This window comes from Myotis yumanensis, unplaced genomic scaffold (genome assembly GCF_028538775.1).
Source record: "Myotis yumanensis isolate MYYU_CA2020_CCGP unplaced genomic scaffold, mMyoYum1.0.hap1 SCAF_5, whole genome shotgun sequence".
NCBI classification, from domain to species: domain Eukaryota; kingdom Metazoa; phylum Chordata; class Mammalia; order Chiroptera; family Vespertilionidae; genus Myotis; species Myotis yumanensis.
This window is the reverse complement of record NW_027223756.1, coordinates 21,303,766-21,320,067: the sequence shown is the minus strand read 5'-3', so window position 1 is coordinate 21,320,067 and position 16,302 is coordinate 21,303,766. Positions and strand designations below refer to the sequence as shown.

Below are 16,302 nucleotides of genomic sequence, written 5' to 3'. Positions count from 1 at the left end.
CCTGAGCTTCACAGATGCCTTTGGAGAGTGCATCTGCTTCCTATCCCCATTTTATAGACGAAGCTGAGGCTCAAAGGGGCTCAGCAGAAATACAGGGCAAGCAGTTATTATGCACGTAGATCCTGGGCTCGGCATTTATGTGCGTTTTCTGATTTGACCCTCACAAAAGGCTGAGGAGGTGGATGCCATCGATCTCCCTATTTTGCGGATGAACTGAAGCTGAGAGGGCTTACGGACCGGGCCCGATGTCACCCAGCAGCGAGGCAGTAGAGCCGGGCTTCAAGCATAGGCTGGCTGACTCCAGAGCCCTGCTCTTATCCTCTGCGCTGTATCATATTCCCAAGGGTATAGACCAGCCGTGGGCAAACTACGGCCTGCGGGCCAGATCTGGCCCGTTTGAAATGAATAAAACTAAAAAAAAAAAAAAAAGACCGTACCCTTTTATGTAATGATGTTTACTTTGAATTTATATTAGTTCACCCAAACACTCCATCCATGCTTTTGTTCCGGCCCTCCGGTCCAGTTTGAGAACCCATTGTGGCCCTCCAGTCAAAAAGTTTGCCCACCCCTGGTATAGACAGCATGTGGCAGAGCCGGACATGGGGCTGTGATGGCAACCCCAGCACCAACCACCAGAGAGCAGTGCGTCTGATTCAGCAGACCTCCTTCTTCCTCTGGCTTCTGCACGTTCTGGTTTCAGCAAATCCCATCCTGCACCTGAGCCTCAGGGTTTTCATCTAGAAAATGGGGAAACATAAGGCTGCATTGGTTTCTTCCTCCGATCAGATACGAGAATGAAGTGAAAGGGCCTTTTTATCCATAAGAGCCTGGGAAGGTGCAGATGGGTTATGATCAGCAAGGTGGTGGGTCCCAGCAATCTAGTCCCAGAGGTGGCAGGAGGCGGCTGTCGGTGCTCAGCCCCACATGAGGACTGGCTCTCATTGCTCAGGGGGTCCTTGTAGTTCTGCCGCCCACCCCACATGGTCCCTTCTGAGAGTGAGTGCCTCTGCTTTGCTTGTTCACTGACAGATGTGAGAGCAGAGGGCCGTGTTCAGACGGAACGCCAAGCGTCCGGCATGCCAGGAAGCGGCGGGAAAAGGCTATTGTAAGTGACCTGGGGCCCCGGAGCCCAGAGCAAATGGGAACCAGCAGGGGTGTCAGGAAGGACTTGGACTTTGCAGGCCTGAAGCTGTTTCAGGGCAGGCGTGGTTGGGGGAACAGAAAGACAAACGGACTCTCACTCGATTGCTTTCCCATGACGGGTGCTTTGGGGAAGAGGCAGGGGGCACACACGGGGTCTCCCTGCCACAGGGGTACAGAGCTGTCTGCAAGCAGGTACTTAACAGCACAGGCTGTGTGTGGAGCATCCTCCTAGAATCCAGGTGTGTCCATGCAGGAGCTGTGACATGTGTGGCACCGTCCTAGGCCCTGGATGACCACAATGAACGAGACAGACGAGGGGCAGAAGAGAGAGTGACAACAGGCTCATGAACAAGAAATAAGCACTGTAATTACAGGCTGGGAAGAACGCTGTGTATAGACAGCATGTGGCAGAGCCGGACATGGGGCTGTGATGGCAACCCCAGCACCAACCACCAGAGAGCAGTGCGTCTGATTCAGCATGTCGCAATGAGACTGTCTGACTGTTGGGAGGATGTATTTATATGGTGGTCTGGAGGCGGGGCCTCTTCAAGGAGCTGAGCCCTGAGGGATGAAAGGTCCCAACCAAGCAAAGACTTAGAACAAGGGGCAGAGGCAGGAAAGAGGGGGATGAATTCAAGGAGCTGCCAGGAGGCCCGGAGAGGGGCTTTTCTCACTGAGCTTAACTGAGACCCATCGTGTGCTGGTGTGGGGTGCACAGTTCCCACGACTGTTGACGGCAGAGCCTGGAGGGTTTCAGAGTCGCTGGCCTTGACCTGCTCCTGGAGAAAGCCTGTCCCAACCAGAACCTGTCCGTGTTGCCCTAGAAGCACAGGCTCCCAGGTCCCCAGGGACATAACTGGAGTCAAAGCAGGTCAGAGTGACTCTTCCACTGGCAGTGGCTTTAACTGGGCGCAGCCACAGGTCGAAGAGGAGAGACTGGGCTTCCCCCACTCCTTCTCTCTGCTGGGCTGCTCTAGGGGCCCGCGGGCATGGTCTCGAGCTCACCCGAAGGTGGCCTCCATCAGTGTGTCTAACGCCCTGGCAGAACCAAGGATAATGTTGGCTCCAGAAGCCCTGTGTCTCCTGTCCCATCACGTTCCTCCCAGACCCCCTGACTCCCTGGACGACCAGGCTCCCAAGGGCTGCCCCCTACCACCTTGCCTCTCCCCCCCCCCGCCCCCCACTACCCAGAAAAGTCTCAGACTCAAAACAAACGTGGACGCTCCTGAGTATGAGGTTATATTAACAGTGATGAGCCCCTCTGTTTTCTCCGCCCAGTCTCTGCTCATGTTCTTCAAGGAAGCAATTGCTTCCCGTGGGGGTCACTTTCCCACCCCGGAAGCCCCCTTCTCCAGCAGGACCGGTCCTCTCTGACTCCAGCCCCTGCTGGTGCCACTCGCTCAGCCAGGCGCCATGGCCTGGGCACCAGGAATCCCTGGGAGCCTGCCACCAAGGCGCCCCGGGAAACCAGGCAGTGACTGGGTCCCTCTGTGTCCCCCTTCCCGAGCAGGGCGAAGGCCGAGTGGTGTATGTTCGAAATCTCTCCAGCGACATGAGCTCCCATGAGCTGAAGAGGCGCTTCGAAGTGTTTGGTGAGATTGTGGAGTGCCAGGTGCTGACGAGAAGCAAGAGGTGGGTGGAATCTGGCAGAGGAGGGGGGTGCGGGGGGTGCAGAGGGGAAGAGGTCCCCATCCAGGGCTGGCCACGCAGAAGATGCCCTAGAACAGTGGTTCTCAACCTGTGGGTCGCGACCCCTTTGGCGGTCCAACGACCTTTTCACAGGGGTCGCCTAAGACCATCCTGCATATCAGATATTTACATTACGATTCATAACAGTAGCAACATTACAGTTATGAAGTAGCAACGAAAATAATTTTATGGTTGGGTCACAACATGAGGAACTGCATTTAAAGGGCCGGAGGTTGAGAACCACTGCCCTAGAAGGTTTGCGGAACAAATTTGAGGAAATCCACAGCCTGGACCTGGGAAAGGACCAGGAATAGCAGGGGACACGTGCTGATGGTTTGCTAAGTCCCAGTCAGTTTCCATGCATTCTCTACACTTCCCAACGCTGTGCCTGTGACATATACACTCCTTCTTTCTATGGCTGACCTTTTGTTGGGGAGCTCAGTCCAGGTGACTGAGCGGCTGGGTCGTGGCAGAGCCAGATCTACAGCCCACGTGTCTGCTTCAGGTTCTCCGCCCTAGACCTGAGACAGGGCAGCAGACAGCCCCTTGGGGGTGAAAGGCATGGATGCATTGGGACCTCCCTGCTGTGCAAGCTCCACGCTGCTCACCCCTCCCCATTGCTCCGCAGCAGCCACTCACAGACCGTCCGTTCTCCCGGGCAGCCTGGTTTTTCCTCACTCACCTGGGGAAGCAGTGTTTCATCTGTCAGGGGCCTGCAAAACTAGGTTGTATATAAAGGTACAACTTAGATGTCAAAAACTTGGTTGGTTTTGAAATAATTCTAAAGTATCTCCTATTATACTTGCAAGCTACGTGATTGAAGTTGTTAAATCCTAATTTATTAATAATTTTTAAGGCTTCAATGAGAAAATAGCGTCTGCATAGAAATCATTGCATACCTCACATCCATTAGGATGGCCTCAGAAAATAACAAGTGTTGGCAAGAATGTGGAGGAAAGGGGACCCTTCTGCGCTCGTGGTGGGAATATATAATGGTGCAGCCACTATGGGAAACAGTATGAAATTGCCTAAAAAAGTAGACATAGAATTACCATATGATCCAGCAAATCCCACTTCTGCGTATATACTCATAAGAATTGAAAGCAAGATCTCAAAGAGATATTTGCACAACCATGTTCATAGCACCATGATTCACCATAGCCAACAGGTGGAAACCAGCCAGGTGTCCATCCACGGATGAATGGATAAAGAAAATAATAGTATATGCATATGATGGAATATCATTCAATCTGAAAAAGAAAGGAAATCCTCTTATGTGCTATAAGCATGAATGAAGCTTGAGGACATTCTGCTAAGTGAAATAAAGCCAATCACAAAGACATGCTGGATGGTTCCACTTGTGTCAGGTCCTTAGACTAGTCAGAGTCATAGAAACAGAAAGTAGAATAGTGGGTTGCCAGGGGCTGGGGAGAGGGGGTGAGGGAGAGTTGTTCAATGGGTATAGAGTTTCAGTTTTGCAAGATGAAGAAATTCTGGGGATCTGTTGCACAACAATGTGAATATACTTAACACGACTTAACTAGGCACTTAAAAATAATAAAGATGGCTCTGGCTGGTGTAGCTCAGTGGGTTGGGCATCATCCCAGGCCCCGAAAGGTTGCCAGTTTGATTCCTGCGCAGGGCACACTCCCGGATTGCAGGCTCCATCCCTGGTAGGGACCATGCAGGAGGCAGCCGATCGATGTTTCCCTCTCACATCAATGTTTCTCTCTCTCTCCCTCTCAAAATTGAAGAAAAATATTTTAAAACAATAGTAAAGATGGTACATTTTATGTTATGTGTTTTTACCACAATTTTTTTTAAAAGAGTCGTCATACAAATGGAACTGTTTTAAGTTCTGTGCAGTCTTGAGGATACCATATGTGGATCACATGCCAAAGCAAAAAGCAAATTAATTTTTAAAGAGAGGGGTCAATTTGTTAATATTTTTGAAGCACACACGAGTCTCAGACATACTACCAGTCTCAGACATATTTAAAGAGGCAGAAGGGGTTCGACTCTGGCCTGGCTCAGACAAGTGTCAGGACGCGGAAGTCAGTGGAGTGTTTATTAGGCACCTGCTGTTGGTAAGCCTGTCAGAGGGCGAGGGGAACCTCCACATTGTCTCTGCCCTGAGTCTGCACAGCCACTGGATTTATCAGTCAGGTTTCTTTTTCTGGCTCATGGAACCGAAGAGCTGGGGGTGGGGTAGGACTGACTTTAGATTCCCCGAGCCTTGGCGAATGTCACAGATGTCTCCCATGAAGGGTGAGATGTGTACCAGCGATATTAGGGAGAGTGAGGCCAAGGTAGCCGCCGAGGAAGTGGTGGGATGGGGTGTAGGCATGGCAAACCCCAGAAGACGGGAGTCATGGGGGAAAGGGGAGTGTGAAGAGCAGCAGCCTTCACGGCGGGAGGCCTGAGTGAGGACCCCCTGAGCCCACCGACCTGTTCCCTCCCTGAGCTGAGCTGGCAGCACCACCCACTGAGTGGGGGTGGGTGAAGTGCGGCGGCCAGCACTGGCAGGCATTCCGTAAAGCGCCTGCTCTGACTGTCACAGAGGCCAACTTAGCCATTGTCCTCGTCTCCGTGTGGGGGTTCCTGCGACATGGGTGCTGGGTCATTGGCTTTCCACCCCTCATCCAAGCTGGCCCGTGACACAGTCCCTGTCCTGTCCCCGCAGAGGCGAGAAGTACGGCTTCATCACCTACCGGTGTTCTGAGCACGCCGCCCTCTCCCTGAGGAACGGCGCCGCCCTGCGGAAGCACAATGAGCCCTCGTTCAGGCTGAGCTGTGGGGGGCTCCGGGACTTCTGCTGGCCCAGGTACACTGACTACGGTAAGTCCACAGGCCCCACGTTCCCTGAGACCAGAGCACGAAGGGCGAGACCTCCCTTCATGAGACCCAGACCTAGTGCCCCATCTGGACACAGCTTCCAACCCAGGCTCCCTGTGCCAATTCCTACAGCTCTGCAGCCACTTCCCCTCGTGGCTGCCATCCTGCTTTCCTTCCGGTCTCTGGTCCATCTTGTCCTGTCCCAGGACGGGCACCAAAAAGAGATTCAGGTCTCCTGGGGCCTCTTGGAAGGTCCAATCTTGTGTCCACAGCCACGTGGCAGCACCACTGGCTGCCCTGCCCTCCTGGAGGGGCATTCGTGGTGGCCCCCACAGGCAGCAGAGGGAGCAGTGTTGTCCATTAACAATACTGTGGCCATGCCCTCCCCATTTGGGGACAAGTCAGTGAAGAAAGACAAAGAAGTACAGTCCAGGAGAGAATTATTTGCAGGGGAGAGTCCGCCGCAGCCTCCTTAGCACAGGGCTGAGTGTCGGGGGGCTGGGAGGGTTCCGGGCTGGGCAGCGCTCCACCTGGCGCAGGCCCATTTCTGGGACCTGGGTTCATGGCCCGACAGGGAGGGCACCCTAGTTTTGTAGGCTGCCTTAGCTGACATGCACAACGGCTTGCTAATGGGCAGGAAGCTCTTGAGGGAAGTAGGATTATAGGATAAAAGAACCCTGGGGTGCTCTAGGTCAGCCCTGCACCCCCATTCTACCAATGGCACCCAAGGCCCTGACACGTTGGCGACACAGCAGACGTGTGACAGCCGAGTGGCTGAGCTGGTGCCCGCTGTCCAGGGCTCTCCGAGGCCTTGGGCCACGTCCACTCTGTGGCGGCAGATTTTCTGACCGTATGTCCTTTCTGACTTGCTCACCGCCTTCCCCACTCACCGACTCCTCCACCCCCTGCCCAGATTCCAATTCCGAAGAGGCCCTTCGTGCGTCAGTGAAAAGCAAGTACGAAGCCATGGATTTTGACAGCTTACTGAAGGAGGCCCAGCAGAGCCTGCATTGATCACAGCCTTAACCTTCGAGGAATACCTCAATACCTCAGACAAGGCCCTTTCAATATGTTTACGCTTTCAAAGAAAATAAGTATATGAGAAGGAGAGAGAGCGAGCGCATGAGAGAATACGAGAGAGAGAAAGAGAGAGAGAGAGAGACTTGAAACTGCTGTCCTTTTAAAAAAAAAAAATCAATGTTTACATTGAACAAAGCTGCTTCTGTCTGTGAGTGTCCATGGTGTTGACGTTCCACTGCCACATTAGTGTCCTCGCTTGCGACGGGTTGTCCCGGGTGCGTCTCCAAGTGCTGGGTCAGTCACCCACCTCCCCTCCCCATCCCCCCCCCCCCCCCTGCCCCCGACCGACTTCCCCTCGTAGACGTGCAGCCGTATTCACCATAGCATCTCTTGTCTGTAGCGTGTGATGATGAAATTGTTACTTGTGAATAGAATCAGGATTATAAACTCATTTTTAATTGAAGAAAAAGTATATCCTTAAAATAATGTATTTATGGCTCAGATGTCCTGTGCCTGGGGTTATTGTATCGCTTCCTTGATTTTTTAACTATGCACTGTCGTGAGGTGTTTGCCACTGAGCTGCGCTGCTCCCTCTGCCAGGATGCCCCGCAGGTGCCGGGGGGCTGGGGAAGTGCGGCCTGCGGGCCCAAAGAGCGGTTCTGGGCCGGGCCTGCCCAGCCCTGCCCGTCTCTCGTTGAGCGAGTTTGGGTCCGATGGCCATCAGAGCCCTCATCCGGTGCCCAGCTCATGCTCAGAGTGTCTGCCTGGCCATGAGTCCTCAGATCCTCAGGAGGAAGGCAGCTCCCCAAGAGGTGAAATGACCTGCCCGAGGCCCCACGGGCAGAGCGGGGACCCAGCCCAGACCTCCTGCTTCCTGGTCCCATGCTGCCACCGTAGCTGGGGTAAAGGTGCAAAGTTTCAGGGTTGCGAGAGGTGAGGTCAGCTAAATTGGGCAACAAACTAGAAACCTACAGGCTCATCACGGGAGTTATGTCAACAGCGGATCCGGCAGCATTGGGTGCGTGCGTTCAAGCTGTGGCGTGCGTTTTGACCCAGGGGTCCTGCGGTTTGCCTGCTCCCGTGGACATGCATCAGAGCTTCAGTGACACGCCCCGAGCATCCAGGACGGGTGGTCTGGGAGCAGTCATCCTCTCTGGACCAGTCGCCGCCCCGTCTTACTCCCTCCAGCTGGTCTCTCCTTTTCCTCAGCTGTGAAGTTGTTTGGGTGGCATGGGACAGGGAAGCAGGAAGAGGGTTGGGGACAGATAAAACAACCTCCCGGCTCCTTTTCCACTTAGGAAACATGCTAATTGGGCTTTACTTTAAATGGTGTGTTCTCGGGTGATGTCAGAGCCATGTCCGGGTTGGAAGTTCCGCAGGTGCCTTGGGGCCGTTCGTGAGGGAGAGCATGGCCGGGCAGGGGGTGAGCACGTGGCTTCTGCTTCAGAAAGAGCAGCTCCCACTGGATCCCTTTCCGACACCAGTGTTCCTTGGTACATTTTTACACTGAAAAAGAAAACAGGTCCTGCTGCTTTAACAAAGTTTGAAATTGACTCATTAAACTAAACAAGCTAAGTTAATCAATTGCTAACGCCAGGCCTTTCAGAATTGATAGTTGGTTGTTGTTTTTTTAAGGTTTTCAAATACCTCAGTAGGTGAGCTGAGCCAATGAGCTTGTCGTGGGTGGTGAGCATACGCCAGGCCCACAGAAAAGGCTGGAGGAGGCAGGCTTTAGAAGGAAGAGGGAATCTGAGCTCCTGCATGATGAGTCACTTGATCTCTCTGGGCCCCAATTTCCTTTTCTGTGAAATAGACTGGGGAGGAATTAGGCAAGGTGATCTCCAAGGTCCCTGCCAGCTCTACAGTCTTAGCTTCTGCAGTGTCTAGCTCAAGATGTGTGCCACTACAGCCACATGCTTGGCCAGTGGCAGACATAACTAATTGACCACAACACTAAAGTTCTTTGAACCTGATTGTGCTATGAGAATCTTCATCACAGAGCTCTGGGCAGACATTACTAATTGATCAGAATTTAACCTATTTGACATCTTGGTCTAATCGTCTTAAAGGTTATGGTGGCTGGGTTTCATGCTGGCCCATTCCTGTCAATCATGTCCTGACCTATGAGAGAAAATTTCCCTGAAGCCATTACTTGGCACAGGACTCCCAATATTACTGTGACACATAATTTGGGGGTGGGGGGTGGAGACTGGACAAGCAGGTGTGAACCTGTTTGGGGGAGGCAGGGCTTATGAGGATGGACCAAATAAAGGGACTTCCCGCAGCACAGACCTGAACATCCGAAATTCCTTTTATAGCTACTCACTGCCTAGCACACAGTAGGCACAGAATAAATGGCTATGGAATGGAATTTAAAGCCGTCTGCTGCCTCCTGAGTCCTCTTTTGCACCAAGGAGGGCCTTGAGATTTCACCCTGTGGTAGCCAGTAGAGCTAGGCCATCTCTAAGCCCTTCCGATGGGCTTCTTCCCCCATTGCACTAGGCCAGAGGTTCTAGCATGGGCAGGTGGTACTTGAGGGTAAAGAAATGCAGATTTAGTGAAGGACAAGCCTCTCCCCTCTGCCAGGCCAGCTGATGCTGTCCTTTCACTTCAGATGAACACGGGGCTCTTGAAGTTACTGAAACTTGGCCCTTGAGCAGAGCAGAGATCTGAGCGTGGCAGGGGGGCGCGCTGTGCCTGAGGTCAGAGTTGGGGGCCGCTGATGGGAGAGGAAGCCTGCCAAGGACACCCAGCAGTTTCTGCTCACCGTCCTCTCCATAAAAGGCCACAGGTTCTAAAGCTGACGGGCCCTGCAGACCTCCTGTATCCAGAAGACTCATTTGGTGCTGCGCATCACCAAGGAGACTCAAGGTCTCTTCAGAAGAACTAGTCCACCTCGGGCTCTTTCCCACCAACTTAAGGAGTCGCCCAGAGGGAGCAGCTGCCATTGGCAACCATCTCGTTGTAGCTCTGTCCTAGTGTTTGCTCTCGATGATGTTTACATGTGATTGCCATACAGCTTCCTGTAGACTGTGTCAGTAGCCGCCCACGCTGGGCAGGTTGTACTGTCCATCTCTGTGCCGTGCTGATGTTTTCCAAAAATATCCGATCCAACCGCTAAGTGGAATTCTTCCATCTCCTTCCTCAGTCGGTACGAGGCTGAATCAGAGTCCTCGCTCTCGGGGGCTCTGGTTACCGAAGGAAAATGCATCAAAGAGGTAAAGAATATGAGTGGATGGAGTGTAGCTAAGGCCCCCACCCCCTGGCCCCTTCACACCTTGTTCCCCTAATCAGAAAACTGCTTGGGGTCAAAAAGCACCATTTGGGTGTCTGCATCTACCGTGAGATCTGGCAGCGTTGCCTGTGGGACACACTCAGGAGAGAGGCAGGGCTCCGGGGGGCGGGAGGAGGAAGGGAGGAATGCTCTGAGCTCAACCATGCAATACCCACATCCTGATATGGGAAGAGATGATGCAATAAGAAGCTTCCATCGCCCACAGCCTATGCGTCTAGATCAGCGGTTCTCAACCTGTGGGTCGCGACCCCTTTGGGTGTCGAACGACCCTTTCACAGGGATCACCTAAGACCATCGGAAAACACATGTATAATTACATATTGTTTTGTGATTAATCACTATGCTTTAATTATGTTCAATTTATAACAATGAAATTGGGGGTCACCACAACATGAGGAACTGTATTAAAGGGTCGCAGCATTAGGAAGGTTGAGAACCACTGGCCTAGATGTTCCGACAGTGATTTCTTCTAGGCGTGTGCAATATTCGTGCCCAGGCCGCTGTGCAGGTGGGGAGTGGGGGGCGCAGGGAGGACACTGGCAGCAAGATTCTTATGTCTGGACAGGTCAGAACCCCACCCTGGGCTCAGGCTCAGTTGAAATCACAGCTGAGCCTGCAGCTCAAAAGATGGGTCCTTCCCACTGTGAAGCAGAAGCCACCCCCAGAGGACTTGTGGATCTGACTCACTTCACGTCAAAACCGAGGAGGTTTTCTTAGCACTTGCGATTTAGCGGTCACCTTCAGATATGATCGAGGAAGGAAATAGGATGTACAGTCGCAAATAACGTGAACCTGATGGTTTCATAGGCCAAAGAAGAGGGACCCCCTCATCCCTTCCCGCTGGGGCAAAAGGAGACCGCTCAGTACTTACATGCAATATGTTCAAGCTGATCCCAAGTCCCTGAGGCATTTGCACACACAGATGGGCTCCAGGGCTGTCTGCCAATGCCGGAGGCACAGGGTAAATGGAGGGAGAGCTTGGGAGCGGGGACACCCACTTGCACAGAGATGCCCTGGGCCCAAAACAAGGGGAGAGGAGAGCCCTTGGGAACCTGCTGCACGATGCCCAGGCAGTAGGCAGAGGCTGACTTTGCATTGACCCAATAAAAGCACTTTGAGAAAACCACAGCCCTTCAGCCTGGCTCCATGTGTCTGCACTGGCAAATATGGGTCACCTCTGGCTGTGTGAGGTACTCGCCTAGGGCCCGGGGCAGGGCCTTGGGAAGGGGGCTGGTGTGAGGGAGGAGAGAGCGGAGGGAGATATCTCTGAGACATCAGCAGCAGGAGAGCCAATCCTAGGGCTAGCCCTTTGCCGGCCTCTTTGCTGGAGGCCCTAGAAACAGGGAACGGTGAGTTTAGATCTCAGTACCTTTTTGTTCTTTAAATTAAAAACAGCCCAGCAGATTGAAATGGATTTGCAGACCAAGTCATGTAACTATAAGCCATCTCAGACTGAGAAAGTCGATGTTTCTCCCTGCTCTGTGATCCTGGGCCTCTGTCTCCTCGTCCAACATATGAGAATATTGGATGAATGCTGAAGTTCATCCAATAGGCTCCAAGTCCCTTCTCTGGCTGTGCCCAGCTCATGTTCAGGGTCACGTTCTCTGCAAGGGAACTGACCAGCAGCAGTTTCAAATACACATGGTCCTGGCAGACCTGCCTCATCCCCGGAGGCCGGCTCCCCAGGACAGATCTAAGCCATAGTTTCTGGTGGGGAGGGTGGGGAGTCACACCCCAGCGTGGCTAGGTGGCGATGTTGAATCTCACATTAGCCTCGTCATCATCCCCACCAAGCAGCTCTTAACCTGAATGTTCTGACCACTTGGCTGTTTCTCTCTTGCTCTCAGACAATACTAGCAATACACTGTTGTGGTGTTTTTGTTTTTTTTTTTCAAAACAGCTTAACTGGGGCACTTTTCACACATTTTTTTTCAAATGATTGTAAAACATACGGGGCAACAGGAGGCCTCGATCACACTGCGTATGTTTCAGGCAGCTTTTGTTTCTTGTTTCTTTACTGGTATAGCAGCGGTGACTGGAGCTCCGTGATTTGGAGGGACAGATTTTCAGATCTTCTGTCTCATCAGAACACTTTGCACACCTGGAAGCAGCTCCCAGACCCAACTGCCCGAATCGGGAGCTTGGAAAAATAGTTTTGTAGGTGGTCAGTCCCCGGGCTGGGCAGCAGCACCTCAAAGAGGTGTTTATATAGCCAGAAGTCCCCCTGTGCTGTATTTTTCTTGTCAAAGGATCCTTCAAGGAAGCCTCATAAAACCTTTTCCACGTTGCTGGCCTTGCTCTGGGTGATGTTTGAAGGGATTGGTTCGCTTCCACTTCAGCACTTTGCCTTATCAACGTCTAGTCGCCATCTAGTGGCCAAAGACTGTATCCACCAGCTACCCAGATGGAAGGCAAATAAATCCTTTCTGCCACTTTGCTGTCCAACATCCAACTTGGGAATGACATGTAATGTCATGAGTGAACTGTCTGTAATATTTAGAGCCCAGTGAACACTGCTCAGGAGAATTAAGCAACCACATAGATGCACACAGACCGAGCAGCACACGAACTCTCCTGTGGGCAGAGGAGTGGGCCCTGTGTCCAGGTGCCCGGGAGGGGTGTACTGGAACTGCAATAGTGGCCACCCAGCTGCTGACCTTGAGTGAGCCCGCACTGTCCCGTCGGGACAAGCAACGAGATTGGGTGTCAGGATTCTGTGTGGGGGCTGCCATGGCCTTTGATAGGGCCCACCGAATAGCCAAACAGTTTATATACTTTTGTTGTTAGTTTTTGTTTCTATATTTTGTATTTAAAAATCTTGTCAAGTGTTTTTGTGTTAGGAATAAAAAGTCATAAACTACCCCCAGCTTTGTTTCTCGAGGGATGCTCCGATTCCGAGGGAAACGGGTTGGAAATCTCAAGGGGCGTGTGGTCAGGCTCGTCGGTGGGACAGGGAGGTGGACCACTTTGCTCTCCAGGTGGTTTCTGGGGGGCAGTGACCATCCAGGAGTCCGGCTCAGTGCAATCTGCTCCGGAAATTCACAGCCACCCCCTTCACCTCCTTGTGCCACGGTCTTAGCTTTGGCTTTGAGCATCTGCTTCTTCCAGGGGCAGCTGCTAGTGTGGAAACCAACATCAGATCTCCCTCCCCAACCCCAGGTTTCTAAAGAGACAGTATTTGTAGCTAGCCTTAATCCACTGGGCAAGGTGGTCCCTATGTTCCAAGCATTTCCAAATCTTGGACTCAAATCCTTTTCTCTTGGTGTGATTATGCAGCCTGCCCTAGAGAATTCTGAGCAATAGGAAGCCAGGGCTTTCCCCGGCTCCGTGACAGGGTCAAACCAGGGAATGGCTAACCTTGTGAGGTGTAGGTATCCCCAGGGGTACTCCATAGGGGGCATTATTTATTAGGAAGCTCAACAAGGTAACTACAGCCTGGGGTGCGTGAGTGCAAGGCTGTGTGTGTGCGTGCGTGCGTGTGTGTGTGTCTGTGTGTGCGTGCACCCGCATGCCTGTCTGTGTATGTGTATGTGTGGAATTACATTGATGCATTTCTTGAGAAAGGTGCAAGAATTTCACCTACACAGAGGGACACATCGCTTTGTTATTTATAATAGAAAGCTAAATTTTAATTTTTTAAAGGACACTGCTAATGATTGGGAATCTCGAGTTTTTAGTTTTGCTATTTTTTTTTAATTGGTAGAGGATTTTTATATATTTTTTTCCATTTTGTTGGGTTGTGTCCTTATTTATATAAATACTTTATCCGTAAGAGGCAAGGAAGTAACCTTCTTTGCTTTTAATTCTCGTGGTCGTCACCGTCCGTACTTTATTTCTGGTGTGATTCATCCGTCTTACCTTCTAAATGAGAAAATGTTTTCCTGTCTTTGTACATTGTCAGATTCTATAGTTTCATAGATAATTTAACCAGATTGCTCTATGTATTACTATTCTGTGAGTATAAAGTTCTATTTTAACGTCTGTAAATACTTCAGAACTGGCTTCTTTTCTGACTCCCGCCGTGGAGTTATTGTTTACATCACAGAAACTGTAGAATCTCTATGCTCATGTACTGTAAATAGTGAAGTGATCTGCTTATAAATAAACTTAACAAATACACTATGGAGATTAAAAAGGAAATACCACCCACCGCCCTGCCCAGGTGTGTCTTTCTTTGTTGGTCCTGCGTGTCATTGAGGGGCTGGGGAAAGGATTCTGGTCTTGGTGTCACCTTCTCAGCAAAGACCCTGGTCAAGGTGTGTCCCGCACCCCGCCGGAATTTTCTGAGCTCACTTTTCTTTCCTTCACAGCGCTTTTCATGGATCATAATGAATCATTCAGACTTCCCTCGCATAACAGATGTCCCATGACCGGCTTTGGCCGTGACTTTTAGAAAGCTCTACCACTTTCTGCACAAGGACTCCCTTGTTTGGGTGCAGCAACTTTTCACACAGGCACACTAAATGAAGGTGCTGGCTGCCATATTTTGACATTGTGGTTTCAGGCAGAAACACTCACCAACTGACGACTCTAAAGCAACTTTTGGTCAGAGGCAGCGGAGAACAGATTTGAATTGTGCGCTGTAGCTTTAGGTGAGCTAGAAACGTTTCCCTTTGCTCACTTACCCCCAGCCGGAGCGCCGAAGTGGCATTTTCCAAGACTGAGCCTTGGCTGTGTGTCTATTTCCTCAGTCTCAAAGCACTCTGTGTCTAGCCTTTATTTTGCCCTAAAGCTGCGTTCATGTTTTGTTTTTTAACATCAGTATTTTTAAGTGCAATCTGAGTGCATGATACCCATGTGCCCCCAGAGAGTTGAAACGCTGGTGAAGAAAATCACATACAAATAACAGGTGCAGTAAGCCATTCCATCTTATGTGCAAACGATTCTCAAATTGATGGTTTTTTGCCTACAGAAATAGTCTGTCATTGTTCGGGTGATTTATTTTTTTCCAATCTGGAATTTGTCTGGATTTCTTTGGTGGGAAGAGAACACGTAATTTTTCCCTTTAAAAATGAGCAGAGTGCCTACACTTAGCAGCGGGTTCTCTGGCAGGAATGAGAGTCCTTAGAGAGGTTATGTGATTGATGACGCAGTATCTGTCCCCCCATTACTAGATGCTCACCTCCAGGAGAACGGGGTGCTCCTCCATTCATGGCAGGGTGCCCAGCCCCACTAGTCAGGAACTCATGAATGGGCGCGTGAGAGGCGTCTGTCCATGGCCTGATGACTGTACAGAGCCAGGGAGGCAACCAAGCCACCAAGTCCAAGATGCAGTCGGTGGCGCAAGAAATAGAATGGGAGCCTGTGTTTGAGACCCGGCTCTGGCACCTCGGTGTTGTGCAAACTCAGACAAGGCACCTCTTAGGCCCCTGGCATCCCCAAATATGAAATAAGATGATCTGCTTAGATGGACTCCAAGGTCCTAAATCAGGCTGATTCTCAGAAGCAGTACAAAATGATTGCAGGCAAAATGATGATAAGCCAGGACCGAGTGTCAGGCTGCTTGGCTTTGAGTCCTGACTTCACCGCTTAACCGCTGCGTGTCCTTGGGCAGGTTTCTTAACCTCTCTGAGTCTCTTCCTCGTCATGTGATAAATGGGGCTAGTAATCATTTCCACCCTATCGGGTTGTTTGTGAGGATGAATTTAGGCCATGCACAGTACCTAGGACATTAGAGGCACTTTGTCAACATGAGGTGCAACCCTCATCGTGTGTGTTCTTGGTACGAACCGTAAATGCGTGGCAAGGATCATGACCCAGGAGGGAAGGCTGAGGACGACAGAGAGTGGAGGGAACCTGCCCACGGGGCAGAGCCTGCACCGGCAGCATCGCCTGTGTATTCCTGGGTGCCACTTCTGTACTCTGCCACTTAACCACTACATGTGATGTGCTCAGGGACATGCCTTTGCTTAAAAGACCACTGCTCTGAGTGTGTCCCTTTCAGGCCAGAAAATCCAGCATGGGAGGTAAGAGATGAGGGTTCCAGGCCCAGCTCCCTGTTGACATGACTGAAACCGTGGGCAGGGCTCATGCGTCAGGAACTCCGGTTGACCTGCTGTGGGAGTCCCAGGGACCCGAGCACCGTACACTGTGTTCTCTGAGCGTGGGCTTCGGCTCCTGGAGGGAAGCCAGGGAACTGTGCCGTGAACTTCGCACAGCCCATCCCCTGGCTGGCCCTCGAGCTCCTCATTTACCTAAAAAAAGGGAGGTGAGAGCAGATCCGTGGTTTACAGACAGTTCGGAGGAACCATGTACTCCTCCTCCAAGCAACTAGAGCCAACACCCGCTTGTAGGAGAACCAGGGGCAGAGGAAACCAACG

The 16,302-nt window shown here is 51.5% G+C and overlaps 1 protein-coding gene across 2 annotated transcripts in view; it reads left to right on the top strand.

The window, feature by feature from the left end:
* Positions 1-14,133, top strand: part of PPARGC1B (PPARG coactivator 1 beta) — a 101,695-nt gene extending 87,562 nt beyond the window's left edge. For both annotated transcript variants that reach the window (XM_070414621.1, XM_070414620.1), the window contains exons 9-12: positions 1,030-1,105; positions 2,654-2,775; positions 5,516-5,670; positions 6,581-14,133. In XM_070414621.1, the coding sequence (XP_070270722.1) occupies positions 1,030-1,105; positions 2,654-2,775; positions 5,516-5,670; positions 6,581-6,681 (454 nt within the window). In that variant the 3' untranslated portion in view covers positions 6,682-14,133. The remainder of the gene's footprint in view (positions 1-1,029; positions 1,106-2,653; positions 2,776-5,515; positions 5,671-6,580) is intronic.
* The last annotated feature ends 2,169 nt before the right edge of the window (positions 14,134-16,302 follow it).